Here is a 14,791-nt window from a genome sequence, read left to right as displayed (position 1 = left end):
AAAGGGTCGTATGTTTGTCATGATGCTGTCTGGGATGCAGCTCTAAAAAGAAAAGTGTCATCGGAGGTATGGTGAAGTGCGTGACTTTGTGTTGACGAGTAACTCATGAACACACACTGTATGCGTTTACACTTTTTGTTGAAGGCATATATCCTTTTTTAGTCTCTCTATCTCTCACACACACTGTTCATTGATATCAGGAAATCGTTTTGTTTTGAGCTTTAATCAGGTCTGCTTGTTTATCTAATAAGGAAACAATGTTCATTAGCATTTGTGTAGGAGTAGTGTTAGTGTTGGGGTTGCGTGACAGAGCTAAAAGGTGAATCGCACACCCCCCATAGCAGCATCTGTTCTGCACTCCCTGGAAAGTAAAGTCATTTATGGTTTGTACGAGTCAAAATGTTGTTGTTGTTGTTTCTTTGTGTATTCACACATACTTTTAGGAGCATGTTTTAGCATCACCGGTGTCAGGATTCCATTGATTTAATGAAAATACCGGTAATTTAAATAAAGTGTTGTGTTGTTCAACATAATGATACCTCTAGACCACAGTAAGTCTCTTTCACGGTGTACGTAATCAACTGGCTTCCACTCCATGGTGTTTTAGAACTGCACATCTTGGTTCGATTATATAGGAAATATGCTGAGTTGATTTATGTGGAACTAAAGCCGAACTTCTCTCAGAGTTGGCGGTAAAAATAAAGACAGTGGAAACAAAATATTCTTTCCAACATTTTCTTCCATTTCTCTTTTTTTTTTTTTTAAGGGAAATGTGTTTTTAATTTTGAGTTACTCTCACTTACAATGTCCATAGTGGGAGACATAGGCCATCAGTTGCTATTGCCAGTGTTTTTTTTGTGTTTTCTTTTCAGCTTTGCAGTAAATGTGACATGGAATATCCAAGAGTTAGGAAAAACCAGGCATGGATTAATTTATGAATACCTAGCGCATATTGTTGCTGAGCAGTTTATAATTGCTTTGTGGTTGGAATAGAGACACTATTTACTAATTCGTGATTTAGAAAATGTACACGTATGATGATGAACCTTCTGTTTTACAATACTTCTCTCTCTCTCTCCCCCCCTCCAGATGCCAGGCCTTTTATGCAGTCCTTTATGTCTGACAGTCATCTGGTTTTTATCTTGGTTGCTGCACCATGGCTGTGCTCAGATTCAGACTGATGAAGGTAAACAAGCATGCATGCTCACCGCACAAAAACAACTCATACACACATACATGTACAAACAACGTTGACTTTTTTATTAACTGTTTGTTTATTATTATTTGTTTAATTTATACTTGAAAGGAGACATATTATGAAAAACTCACTTTTCCCATGTTTCTACACTATTATGGTGGTTTTGGGTCCAAACCATAAACCATCAAGTGAATCCTGCGTAGTTTGCGTAGTTCTGTAATCACCTACTGAAACGCATCTCGCAGAAATCTCGCCCCCTATGATGTCACAGAGGGCGAACGTGCACATACATGCACATGCACGCAATTAACTTAGTTTCAGTTTTGTTTTCAGAGGCTTTTCTGACAGAGCTGTTTGCTACTTTGACAAAAACCTTTACAGATATTTCATATAAGTGTCTGGGAACTGCGATAACTTCTGGAAAAAAGAGTATGATATGTGATCTTTAAAGCCACCAAGTTCAACCGATAAAATCCCTGACAACTATCCTTCAATCAGTGCTCAGATGTAAGCAGCACAGAGCATAAAGATGTCATGTTAGAAGGACTCTGATGTCCTTTGGCCATTATGCCTGGACTCTTTGTGATTGACAAAGTTCCCTGATGATCAGATGGCAGTACTTTTAGTCTAACCACTAACTGCTGCTAAATGTTACGGGCTCTGGGGCTAGTAACCGCGGCTGGGCAGAGAGGGAACGCAACCATGAGACACCTCTGCCAGGCGCTGGATTCTGTGTTCCGTGCTGCTGCAGGCCTGCTTGGCAAGCCCTGTCGACATGTCGACAATCCACTGTGTGCAGCAAGAGCTCCCAGTGAGTCTGAGGCAGCTTGTTGGATATCTACCAGTATGGGTGGAAGATTAACGTACATGCAGCCCTGATGCCTTAACCATTCATTGCACACATATGAATCTATCTTTCCTTTCCCCTTCCATTCAGCCACAGAGTCCTTTTCTGTTCTGAGCTTGCGGTTTTATATATATACAAAAACATCTGTGTCCACCCTGCAATCTGATTAGAATGTCAACAGTGTGTATGTGTGTGTATGTACTTCTGCTTATGTCTGGGCCCCCCCCTGATGGAGGCAGAATCAGATATGAGTGGAACGCTGCGGGTTTGGGGAATAATGAATTTCACTGCCAATAAAACATGAATACACACATTCAGACCAGCCAAGTCTTTGCACTGCACTAAGGCCCCAGGTGACACACACAGAAACAGAGGGAGAGGTGTGTGTGTGTGTGTGTGTGTTTTCTATGGTTGAAGACAAAAAGAAGTGAGCTTAATCTTGCAAGAAAGACATTGAATAGAAAGGCTGAGACAGAAGGAATGGTTAGGAGCAGAGGCAGCGGTAATGATAAAGGAGGCAGGATAATTTGAATATCAATCGATAATTACTCAAATTAACAGAAAATTCAATTTTCTAGAACTTGGGCTGTCTGTAGCCGATTTGTCTGCTTGCAGTTCATTTCCTTTTTCCTGAATAATAGCTATATAATGACAACTGACTTTTCCTGCAGAAGCACAGCAAAGTCTTTGACTGAGAGAAATCCTTTTTGTAAAGGCCTAAAGTACGTGAGCACACATAATGGGCGTAGTTAGAGCTTTTCAAATTGTGGTCTGCACACAGGACAGTTGATGTGTCTCACCCATGACAGAGTGGTTGTGGGTTTCACATACCTTTTGTATAATACAACTTTTTATTACTTACCAGCGCTTAGATTTATTTTCTCATTGTGGGTCTTTGGCTTTTTTCATGCCATATTTGGGGTTGTTGACTTGAAAAGGTTTCAGGAACCCCTGAACCCCAGATCTAGCAGCACATCTAGAATGTCCGATGTGAAGCTCTTTGACTAAATGTAGCTTTAACTTGGTTTTGTAACAAACAACTTCACTTGATAATGTGCATGTCTGGTATGCTATGGCCACAGTTGCATGTTTTGCTATGAAGGCCATAAATACATACTGTATGCAGTTTAAGTCATAAAAAAGTTAAAAATAAATGAGAATATAGTTTTATTATCTCAAATTTATTGCTGTGTACTGTTACATAAATCATTTATGGCATGTGAGCTGGTGGCTGGAGAGAGGCCAGTCTACTGCCAGGACACTGCCATGGTGCCCTTGAGCAAGGCACCCGCCCCCAACTGATCATGGCGGCGCCTTCCCCCTATTCCCTCTTCGCATGCTAGGGCCTCTATGCATGTGTGTGGTTGTATCAAGGGGCTCGTTGTAACTAGGGTGTAAACATAATTTTGTTGGTTGCTTGCTGTGTAACAATGACAAATAAAAAGCTTTCTTTTTAACACAACACATTACAATTCCCTTTATTTCCATTTGTTTATTACGTTTCTATAGTCTTCATTATCCTTCTTTCTATGCGCACAAATAAGTGCAACCACAAAGTCACAGTGAAGCACTTTGCTGCTCCATTCAGCAGCTGTTTCATTTTGTGTAGCCACTAAAACAACAGCAGAAAGGCCAGACAAGTTAGCCTTAAGGTGTCTGTGAAGAGCCACTATTGAAAAGACCCCACAGTAAAGCCTTCTATTTGAGTATGTGTAAAGTTAAATGTAGGAATGGTTAAAATTGGCCCCTGCAGGGTGTGCAAGAGTTTTTGCAGCACTAAAAGTTTCAAAAATATTGCTGCGTACCAAAAAAAGTAATACTATCCTCAAAAAGCTGACATTCCTCAGTCTGCCTGGTTTCCTCGACAGAGAGATATTCTCAAGTGAGTCTTATCCTTCATGATAGCACTTAAAACGTCAAGGTCAAAGTCGAGATGTTTTTACATAAGGTGAGGAATAAAACCAAAACACAGACCTGAGACACAATGTTTGTTACCAGAGGAGGAGAGGCCAGCGGGGAGTGTGCGTGCCTGAGTGATTGAGGCTGAGAATTAATGAAGGTGCGTTCATGCCAGACTGGCAGTCAAGCTGATGTTTTTCCACTCAGATCTAAACACTAAATGCCAGCTTTCATATAATGAAGCCAAGCTAAACATGCAGACACATACTCCCACACGCCGCAGATCGAGTATCTGCACAGCAAATTACTGAGGAACCACAAATATTTGCTCAGGTACACACTGCTCTCAGTATCAGTTCAAATCTACAACACCCTCTCCAACTTTAGGTGATACTTATCTTTTCATTGGAATCTTTCTAATCCAGTTATTAAATAATTAACTATTCACATGGTGAATCAGTCTTAAGGACAATAAAATTAAGACAGCAAGTCAATATCTTTTGGCGCTAAGGCTCATCAGGATCATCAGTACAAGGAATAAAAAATAAATTATGAATTTTTTGTGTCATTAGTCTAAAATATTCGACAATAAATTGAGTCTGAGTAACGCCTATCTGTTATTATCTTTTAAAATCCTTCATGTCTGGATTTGCTGACAGAGTAATATTATTTCAATTATGACAATGATACATTTTCTGTGAAGTAAATACACAGTGGAGAGGCTTTGTACTGGGTGCCAAAGTCTCTGCAGCCTGCTGTCTGCAGGACACACAACCTTTTATGGGCATGTTATTGTGATACTGTTGACTTTACTGTAAATGGTGGTGCTTAAATCACATTACTACAGACAATGTAGACACGTACCGTGTCAAATAATGCAGAGTCAATGTGCTTCAATATTTAATGTGATGTCTGTGTTTGCAGTGCCAGGCATGCAGTATGGGCGTTTGGAGTCAAATGTGACACTGGTATGCGGGAAGTCGAAAACCGGGTAAGAAGGCAACAGAAGTTCTGTGTGAGAATTCAGAAAACTGTAAAATTAAATAGTATGTTGAAGTCAACTTGAAGTGTGACGTTCACAAAGGTGTTGAATATGAAGACAAAGCCTGAGTGAACCATAAATGCCATTCTTATTCATATAAATTAATAGCATCAAGAAGAAGCCCAAGAATACTCTTAAAATTAAAGTGATTTAGATATTTGGTAACTGATAAAGAGCTCAGATTAAGTTTAAGTATAATAACTATAGTCTTTGCTGTATATTACCAGGATACCTGTCATATGGCATGTCAACCACAGCTCGGCTTTACCACGGCACAAAGTGACATCAGATGGAAATGTGGTCCTACTGAATGCCAACCATTCGGCGCAGGGCAACTACAGCTGCTATAATAGTCAAGGGCTCCTCCTCCACTCCGTGACACTCAGGCTGGGCTGTAAGTTTTGCCTGTCCAGGTTCACCACATCTAGCTTAGAAGTTGTTCCACTTTGACTTTTAGTCTCTCTCCATGGGACCGTAGCTTTAACTGGGAACTGTGAAGCACCCTAATGCCTCATAAGTTTCTGTTTCTCCCACTCAGACATATTCACCATTCCAGTGTCCCTCAACATGTGTCTCCATCCCTTCCTACCTACATTTCCATGTCTCCCCACTTTGTTAAAATGAATGAGCTCTCAGTTTCTCTCAGTGGCAATCAGAACAGTGCGACTGGCCGCTCAGAGGAAACGGGGCTTATCAGCCGTGACATGGACAAAACCCTCCACTTCCTGTAAATGTCTCAAACAGGAAGCAGCTCCCTAAGTGGCCTTCCTTTTTCATGGAGCGACGGTATCGGCCCTGCTGAAATATTTTGGGACATGATGGGGACACCAGGGCACAGAGCTGTTCTTTTTAGACAGGACTTGACACAGAAGCATTTAAATATTACATCCAGTTGGGACCTTGAAATAATTATGAACTCTGCCTCTGTCCTGTAAATAAATATGTTTGCCTCCCGTTTTCCCAGATCCCCCTGGGCTGCTGACTATTTCCTGTCAAGTGCCCAATCATACGCATGTTCGCTGCTCCTGGTTGGACTCAGTTCAGACATTCCTGCCAGCCCAGTACAATGCCTCCTTCAGGTAAGATTAGGTTACTGCAAGTGAAAGAGGAATGCCCAAGGTTGTGTTCATAATAGTCTCTGAATAAGCTAAATGTAGGGCATGTTCCAGAGAGTGGCATAAGGAAGAAGTGTGTGTAAAATCTCATTGTGATCTTCGTGTATTCTGGTGTGCAACTGTGCCATATATATATATATGTATGTACATTTTTAACCATAATTCATTACAACAGTGGTTCTTATTTATTTATATTTATGAAAGGGGGACTGGCCAGGAGTGGAGGCCGTGCATCATGGATGTTACCCGCAAGCTTTGTGATGTATATCAGCCCGCCTTCTGGCAGACCATCCATACACTGAGAGTCACAGAGACCAACGGCCTGGGGTCTCAGGCAACATCTGTCCGGTTTCGGCTAAACGATCTCTGTAAGATCATGTATTAATTACTTGGAGCGTAAAACAACATCTATAATGAAGGTTCTGATGTAATCCAGTTTAGTATATTATGTGGATTGGTCGTTTTTCTTGATTGTCGAATAGTGACTTTATAATGGAATGCCAACCACCATGGAAATGAGATGACTAAAACTCACATTCTGTCCCTCCGTTTGTCTTTTCAGTGAAACCAGACCCTCCAGAGTCTGTGACGGTGAAGCCGGTAGAGGGCTACTCAAAGAAGCTGATCGTCTCATGGAGCTTTCCGTCTTCCTGGCCACTGCACAATGCTTTCCCCCTTATGTTTCATATCAGATACAGGCCACTGGGCTCTATATACTGGTCTGAGGTTAGTCAGGAAGGCTGGCATACCACACCTTTACAACAGCAGCTATTCTTTCTGTTCACTGATACATTCTATCCCCCCCCCCCTTCAACCATTAGATATACTCTGAGGAGAGTCCAGTCGAGATTTTTGATGCCCTGGAAGACCACCTCCACCAAGTTCAGGTTCAAGCCCAAGATGAGGTGAACTCTGACAGCCAGTGGAGTGACTGGAGTCCCGTGCGTCTTATCAGGCCATGGCAAGGTGGGTCAGGAAGAAAAAATGCACATGGTGTTCTGAAATACTAAGGTCAATCCATTTTATATTTAGGACACTTTTAAAAGTGTTCTACATGAATATTAACCACTATAATGTCAAAATAGACCAACATGATAATAACCCTCAATAATTCTGTAAATGCAGCAACGAACCTGGATAAAAGTACTGCTGTGTTTGTGCAATAATCGGTCAACAAATTGGTGTTTTATTTATTGGCTCAGTCAGAAAAAATAATCCCACAGGCCACAACCCAGCATCTAAATCCTGTTTTTTTTGTTGCCTTACTAAAGCTAACTGGATATACAGTATTCATGTTTAGCAGAGTTAAACGAACGACAGGATTTTCTTAATGTCACTTTGGACTCTGTGAAAGTGGAGTGGATGAATAATTCCTACTGGCTGCCCTTCATGCTGCACATAGAGCTAATGCATAATAGAAATAGTGTGACCACTCCTGCCTTCATAATGAGTGTCAAAACCCTAAAATAAAGGCACTACTGGTGGTAGGACAGTGAAGTAGAGATGCAATCTTTGTTCTTAAGGAGTCTGCACAGACTCATGAGGTCTTCACATCCTTACACAGCAAGGATTTATTAAAATGTGGTAGATCCTAGAATAAATGATGAGTTTTTCTATCATTCCTCAGGAAGCAAACACAAACAATACCTTAACTAGTGCTATGAGCTTAGCTTTAAATTTCTGCTTGGTGCTCATTCATTATTGGCTATTGCGTTTAAATGTTTTAAATACGTGTGTGTGTGTGTTGTACTACAGCCACCCCCACCCCTGTACCTACGGAGGACCTGCTGCAAGAGGAATATCTCTTTCCTTTGTACACAAAACCTGAAACCTCCACTGCAAAGCCACACAGTAAGACCGTTGTGCTGCTCCAAGTGATTGTGTTCATGAGATCCCTGCGCTCAGAATCCTGCAGCGTGGCAGCAGGACCATTACACTCATTTACTGTAATTACCGTATGATGATTAGCTGTGGTTATTACGACACTAACCCATGTGAATATGGAAGTGAAACAGCCGTTATTTAATTTCAGGTAGAATTGTTAAGTTCATCAAAGGTTGGTCCGTTCTGCGTTGCCTGTCCCACTTTTGACAGCACCAAGATGCCTCATCTGTCATTAATGCAGTACTAAGTCATTATTTACAGTTATTATAGTTTGGCTAGAGCGCTGCTGCTACCTCATGCCCGTCTTCATCACCAAATGACATGTAACTGCAGTAAATTGTAGCTGCAGGTTATTATGCTTTCAACAGTACGTGTCCCGGATGCAAGGTTAAGTACATAACACGCATTCACATGAGCAGAAGCAGGAAAACGCAGCCTTGTTACCAACACACAAAAAAAAAATCATATTTACAATATGCACAAGGAAACAAACAGCAGAGAGTCAAAGGGTTTCTTTCAGCTGTGATCCAGATGTCTCCCTCTTCTTTCATGTGCGTCCGTTGTCATTTGCAGATGTGCTCATGTATTGCTTTGAAATCTTGTAAATACCAAACCTTTTTGCTCAGAACGGGAGTTGTTTACTCCTCTCTGCATCTTTTTTTGCGTGAACTGTGACTTAAAATTAGCTTCTCACCAAAGACTGATGACATCAGAGAACACACACACACACACACATGCACTTATATTCCTCTTTTCTCAGACAAACGAGGATAACGAGTGTATGAAAGTATAAAAATAAATATTTTCACAAGGTTTTAATCCACACCAAGGGCACGTGCAGAGTTTTTCCCCCTTGTCTTATTTCTTCTCCTCGTCTTTCCCCGGTTGCTTTGTCCTCTCTTCAGCTCCTGCACTGGAGGAGGAAGATAATTTGGGTTGGGTGATTTTGCTGGTGTTGTTGTCCGTGGTCATCCTTACCACCGTCCTTTCCCTAATCCTTGTCGTGTGGTAAGACACATACACACAGGTTTCCCACATCCACAGGCCACCGCTGTGGCTCTTTTGGAGTGAGATCTGTCTTTTGCAAAGATGGACATTGGTAATTTCCTTTATGTAATGTTTATATGTTAAATTCCAGGGTAAGACAGAAACGGCGTAATCATGTGACCATACACGAACTCGCCTCTATGGTCAAGATGAAGTCCATGCCAATCTAAGGTGAGATGTGCATGTTTCACCTTGAAAATAACAGTAATATTGTCAGATTAAATTCGGCCTGTGTGTTTTTTTTTGTTATTTCACATCATAATTGTGAGCTAAATAACTCACCATTTTTAACTTGTGTGGCAGACAGTTTTAGATCTCTGGGTGGAAAACACCCTCTGTGGCAAAACAAATTTAAATCCTAATTTAGTGTCACTTCTTTGAGATTTACAGGACTACCACAAAATGCCCTCAAATGGGAACAGAGCCAGCAAGGAGCGCGTAGTAAAGCTATGCCTCAGTGAGCGCCCGGATGTTCAAAGCGCTTCTATAAACAACATTCAGACAAGACTTCAGTTAGCCAGCCAACTTGTGATTATACCCCAGCATACACATGTAGAATATTACCCTGTAAGTAGTGGCATTCCTCCGTATCTTTCACCCAGCTCTGTTATTTAAATCGGTGCTTTTAAGGCAGAGCTTAAATACATTACAATTTATTCATTTTTTCATCTTTCTTTTTCCTCTATCCTCTCTTCCTGATTTTTAATCTTTTTTTTCATTTCTCTTCTCTTGATCAGCCTGTTCTAGGGCTTCTCTCGAGGCTCAGCTTCTTCACTACCGGCTCCAGAAAGCTGAATATCCACATTGAACTTCACCAACCAGAATGTATCGGCGACCCCGGACAGCAGGGACAAACATACGCAAGGATTTTTGTGGAGTACAGTAAAGTTACCCCGTATGCACAAGGTGACTGAAGGGTACTTTCTGAGAGTTTTTTTGTCATATTCAGTGCACGTCTAACTGCACTACCCATGATGCATCAGAAGACTCCAGGGAGAACAGAACTGTTTCTTTACGTTCATTTCAACAACAACTTGCTGTTCCCTCCTTAGACTGAAGGAGCGACAGGACATTCCGTCACCACCATTGCTGCTTCAGGTAAACCGACTCCTCAGCCTTTTGGAGAGGGGTGACATTTTTCTTTTTAACCTAGTTAACGACAGGAAGTGCAGCTGCCAAAAAAGGGAAACTTGGGCTTTTCTGGGACAACTTGCCTCGGCTTTCTCACCCAGATCACCTCACTCACCTTTTTTTTTTTTTTTTTTTTTTTTAAATTTTGTTCAAGATTCATGAGAAGTAGTAGATCAAGTGTCAGATGAATGTGCATCCGTCATGACGTTGACTGACTGACGCATCTGTGCTGTGAAGGAAGTTTAACTTCTACCAGTCTGTCTGGGTGCATCTGGTGCCAGAGCATCAACCACGGGCATTGTGGTCTGAGCTGGGGGCCAACCTGTTCCCAGCTCCTGACCAGAGGCACTGACACAGAGTAAGGTGCAGGGTGGATCAGATTGGTTATCTAGACTTTATTTCAAGTATGATTTTCATACAACACAATATGCTTTTTTGTTGTTGTCTGGTGTCTCGATTACATGTGTTCTTTTGCTATACCTCCTCCTATTCATCCATCCGCTGTGTCTGGAAAAGTGTGAATGAAAGACACGAGGAAAGAGAGAAATAAGAGTTACACAAAACCACCTCCATATATACCTAATCGGCTAAGAAGGTAAATGATAGATCTTCAACTGTCGTATCTAGATCTCTTATCAAGTCTTATGGGAGAGCTAAATCTTCACCCCTAGAAACTATAAATGACAAATATTAGTTGTTTTTTTTCTCAAGAAATCCTAAAACAATATGATATGTTTGGAAGCGGATACTCAAGGTCCAAACGTTTTCATACTAAAAGGAGGAAGCAGCTCTAAGATCCCAAAACGCAGAGGCGTATGCAGCAGTCACTTCAGCTAATGAATTGTGTTTGTGGCAGGAGTTAGCCGAAACGCATTACATGTGTTACATTTCTGCGCATTATGCATCAATAAATGCACAATCAAAGTGCTGCTATTTGATCCAGAATAATGGATGCCAAGGACAGAAGGCTGGATGTCTCCACTGAGTTTAAGGGTTGCTGAAAACAACTTGGTTCATGGCCAGCTTCCCTCTGAACCCCACCTTACAGTAATGTCTGCCATTGTTTGGATATTTTTGGCCTGATCACACCCATTAAAAATGTAATTATTTTGTTCAGTCTTATTTGGTTTTGAAAAAAAATGTGGTTCAGATGAACCCCCCCCAAAATAAAATCACATGCGCTTTCCATTGTGGCTTTTATTGTTAAAGATGCTTCTTCATAGAGAGAATTTGGGCATAAATGTGCTTTTCACTTCATGAAGTATTTATAATATTGGAACTGCATTTTAGTTAATAGCATTACGGGAAACACAAACATTGTTTCGCTTTTGCTTTTGACGCCCACGCCTACAAACCTTGTGTCCTGGTTAAGTTTACACAACAGATGAAAGTGCGAAGCTTAATATCTTGGGGTGTTTTATTCTGTTGATCCAATGCTGTGCAGTTATTGATCGATCGACTCATTAGTTGTGTAGTTCGTGTCAGAAACTACGGAAGCTTATTGCATTCACTGAAGAAAAAAAAAATTCGGTTTTCCTGAATTTATGAATTAATGAGATAAATCCTTTCTTTCCTGTTTTTAGAGGTATTTTTTTCCATTTTTCTGAAATAATGAGATAAATTAATGCTAAATATATTTTTTTATGTTATTAGAGGTAATTTTTTCTGTTTTTAGAGGTAATATTTTTCTGTTTTTAGAGGTAATTTTTTTTTCCAGTTTTTAGTGGTAATTATTTTTCGGTTTTTAGAGCAAATATTTTCTTTTCTGTTTTTAGTGGTAATATTTTTCTGTTTTTAGAGGTAATCATTTTTCGGTTTTTAGAGCAAATTTTTTCTTTTCTGTTTTTAGTGGTAATATTTTTCAGTTTTTAGAGGTAATCATTTTTCGGTTTTTAGAGCAAATTTTTTCTTTTCTGTTTTTAGTGGTAATTTTTTCCGGTTTTTAGAGGTAATCTTTTTCAGTTTTTAGAGGTAATTTTTTCAGTTTTTCTGAAATGTTGAAATAATTCTGTAGGCCTATTTATTTTAGGTCTAGTAATGGCTGCCGTAGATCTTGCTTGTTCTATTCGCTTTTATTTTCATCTTGGTTTAAGACACTGGGAAATACTCTGCTGTCTGAGTAACCTTGAAGGGATTGTTCTCAGTTTATCGACTTTGCGTAGGCACCTCAAGTCTATGCGGTTGTTCAGAAGAAAGTGCCATTCTGATTTGCTGGATACTGCGCTGTTTCTTCAGGAACAGATGGATCAACATGGCATGCTCCATGGATATAAGATGATGCACCAGAAATGCCTTCAACATGGCTTTGTTGTTACTCAGGAAACAATTAGGCATTTGTGTTCACCTGCTACACTGCTCAAAATATCCAATCTGTGGGCAAACGAGGGTGAAGGCTGCAAGCAGCATCGACATGCTTCTTCGGAAAATAGGGCTTGAAGTTATCTCATAAATTCAGGAAAACCGAAACTTTTTTTTTTTCTTTAAGTTATCTCATAAATTCAGGAAAACCAAAACTTTTTTTTTTTCTTTAAGTTATCTCATAAATTCAGGAAAACCGAAACTTTTTTTTTTTTCTTTAAGTTATCTCATAAATTCAGGAAAACCGAAACTTTTTTTTTTTCTTCAAGTTATCTCATAAATTCAGGAAAACCGAAACTTTTTTTTCTTTCTTGAAGTTATCTCATAAATTCAGGAAAACCGATTTTTTTTTTTCTTCAGTGAATGCAATAAGCTTCCGTAAGAAACACAAGGTGCATTAAAGTCAAACCTTTTCTAGTTTGACAACTGTATGTTCTCTCAAGCTAGCTCCGCATACTATGCATGAATCCCATTGAAGCTTTTTTTTGTACATTATTGTATATCAATCTTTAATAAATTTGTATGTCAGTGGTGTTATGTTGAGCAAAAAAAAAAGAAAATAAATCTAGATTTGGGTCAAAGTCTTGCAGACATGGTTTAATCGGTCTGTTAATTTGTACTAAAGTAGCGCTGCAGGTTTTTGTACTCTTTACAGAGACTGTCATTTATTTAATTGTAAAATAGCAAAAATATATATATCAATATTGCCTGTGAGATTTGTTCAAAATTTGTACTTCCAGAAAATAATTTGAAAATCCAAAGTGACTTCAGGGGACATTCGTTCCCACAGAACACTAGTGACAGTGGCTGATAACGCAGGTCTGCAGCTTTTCCCAGTGTGTATTTATGTCTTTCTATCCAGTTATATGAAGCTGTGTTACTATACAGTTACTGTATGGACAACGTGTTTACTGGATTCATCGTCATCCCACTTGCTTTACTTTGTTTTGTCATTTCTTGCAGTTCAATGAATCCGCCCCCCCCCCCCCAGTTCTACTTTAATTCCTGCGGTGACACTCAGAGAAAATAGAACAATCTCATTTTCAAATTTATGGAGGAAGCCATCTGCAGTACGTTATGTCTGATGGAGCCTGTTGGTTTTAGTCCTTGTTCAAATTACACTCAGGCATCTATTATTTTATTTTTATGCTTAATGTGTACGACAGACATCACCATAAGCTGTTTTTTTCCCCTCCCTGTCCTTTAATGTCTGTGAAATAAAAGCCATTTTATCACACGTGTATTTATTCTCCATAAAGGTCACAGGATTTTCTTCCATGCAACTCTACTATCTACTAATCTACTAAAACTCTGTTTTTCTTTGTCAACGTGCTTCTCCTTTTTCCGTTGGTCGGGTGAATTGGCAGCGTAAACATTTGGTAATAAATCATGCTGCGGAGTCTAGCTTTTGCTTTTGATTGTCCAACCCCCCCCCCAGCCGTTTGCTGGTTGTTGCATCACTTAGAAATGTTCTATTGTGCGATTGTGACATTTTCCGATGAATCCCAAATGCTCGAGCTATCAAAGGGTCTTTCATCAAGCACCACCGTGGAGACTTGACTGGCTCCAGTACCCCAAATATGAAGCAATGCGGACCTAAGCATCTAAGAATAAAAACTTTATTGTTCTCCTGTTCATCTACTGTGTGAGGTGGACCGCTTCGGTTACTTTTGCAGATGAGGAAATGTTTGCTGTGGAAGTTTTAACCCTGAGAACGATGGAGAAGATGAAAAAAGGAGTTCAAGTCTTGACACCATTTGCATTGTTCTCATTGCAATCTACATATTGTGAAGTCTGTCTAATTTTAAGATGATCTTTTAAGTCTTGACTGATTTTGGCCAATCAAGTCAAATAATGCAGCATATCAAAGGTCAGAGTTTCAGGAAAGCTTAAATGATTTCTTGTCTAGTTTACCGCCAATAATCATTCATTATTTAAGAGCACCTTCGGATGCCTGCTTCTAGAACAGTCTCGTACTGCCTGTAAGGAATCCCTTAATATCAGGACATGAGCAGAATGTAAAGCTTCCCAGTCATTACATTTAAGCTCATTGTCTAAACTCACTATTTTGCACGAGTATACTATGTGAAAAAACCCTGCACCATTTACGAGTAAATATAAAGTGTGTATTGATGTAAAACTGATCATATAATACACAGATTTTATTGTGATAAAAAGAAACTTCAACAACACTGTCTTACTGTTGATACTTCTTTTTGCATTATTGATGACAAAGATTTGTAGTAAAAAAAGAAATGTGCAAAATTCAA

The 14,791-nt window shown here is 39.7% G+C and overlaps 1 protein-coding gene across 1 annotated transcript; it reads left to right on the top strand.

The window, feature by feature from the left end:
• Positions 1 to 1,089: 1,089 nt before the first annotated feature.
• il11ra (interleukin 11 receptor subunit alpha) lies at positions 1,090 to 9,549 on the top strand. Its single transcript, XM_068753275.1, has 11 exons — positions 1,090 to 1,186; positions 4,869 to 4,935; positions 5,214 to 5,380; positions 5,951 to 6,065; positions 6,306 to 6,469; positions 6,664 to 6,827; positions 6,923 to 7,067; positions 7,857 to 7,952; positions 8,891 to 8,993; positions 9,124 to 9,203; positions 9,423 to 9,549. The coding sequence occupies exons 1-10, from the start codon at positions 1,090 to 1,092 to the stop codon at positions 9,200 to 9,202; spliced, it is 1,197 nt and encodes a 398-aa protein (XP_068609376.1). The 3' UTR covers position 9,203; positions 9,423 to 9,549.
• The last annotated feature ends 5,242 nt before the right edge of the window (positions 9,550 to 14,791 follow it).

Source organism: Brachionichthys hirsutus, chromosome 19, assembly GCF_040956055.1.
Source record: "Brachionichthys hirsutus isolate HB-005 chromosome 19, CSIRO-AGI_Bhir_v1, whole genome shotgun sequence".
NCBI lineage: Eukaryota > Metazoa > Chordata > Actinopteri > Lophiiformes > Brachionichthyidae > Brachionichthys > Brachionichthys hirsutus.
This window is presented reverse-complemented; position numbering and strand designations above follow the sequence as displayed.

Bases quoted from the DNA above. Each gene is read 5' to 3' on its own strand.
- il11ra (XM_068753275.1), top strand. From the start codon at position 1,090: ATGCCAGGCCTTTTATGCAGTCCTTTATGTCTGACAGTCATCTGGTTT. The intron at 1,187-4,868 runs GTAAACAAGCAT...CTGTGTTTGCAG, and splicing joins TCAGATTCAGACTGATGAAG to TGCCAGGCATGCAGTATGGG. The intron at 7,953-8,890 runs GTAAGACCGTTG...TCCTCTCTTCAG, and splicing joins CTCCACTGCAAAGCCACACA to CTCCTGCACTGGAGGAGGAA.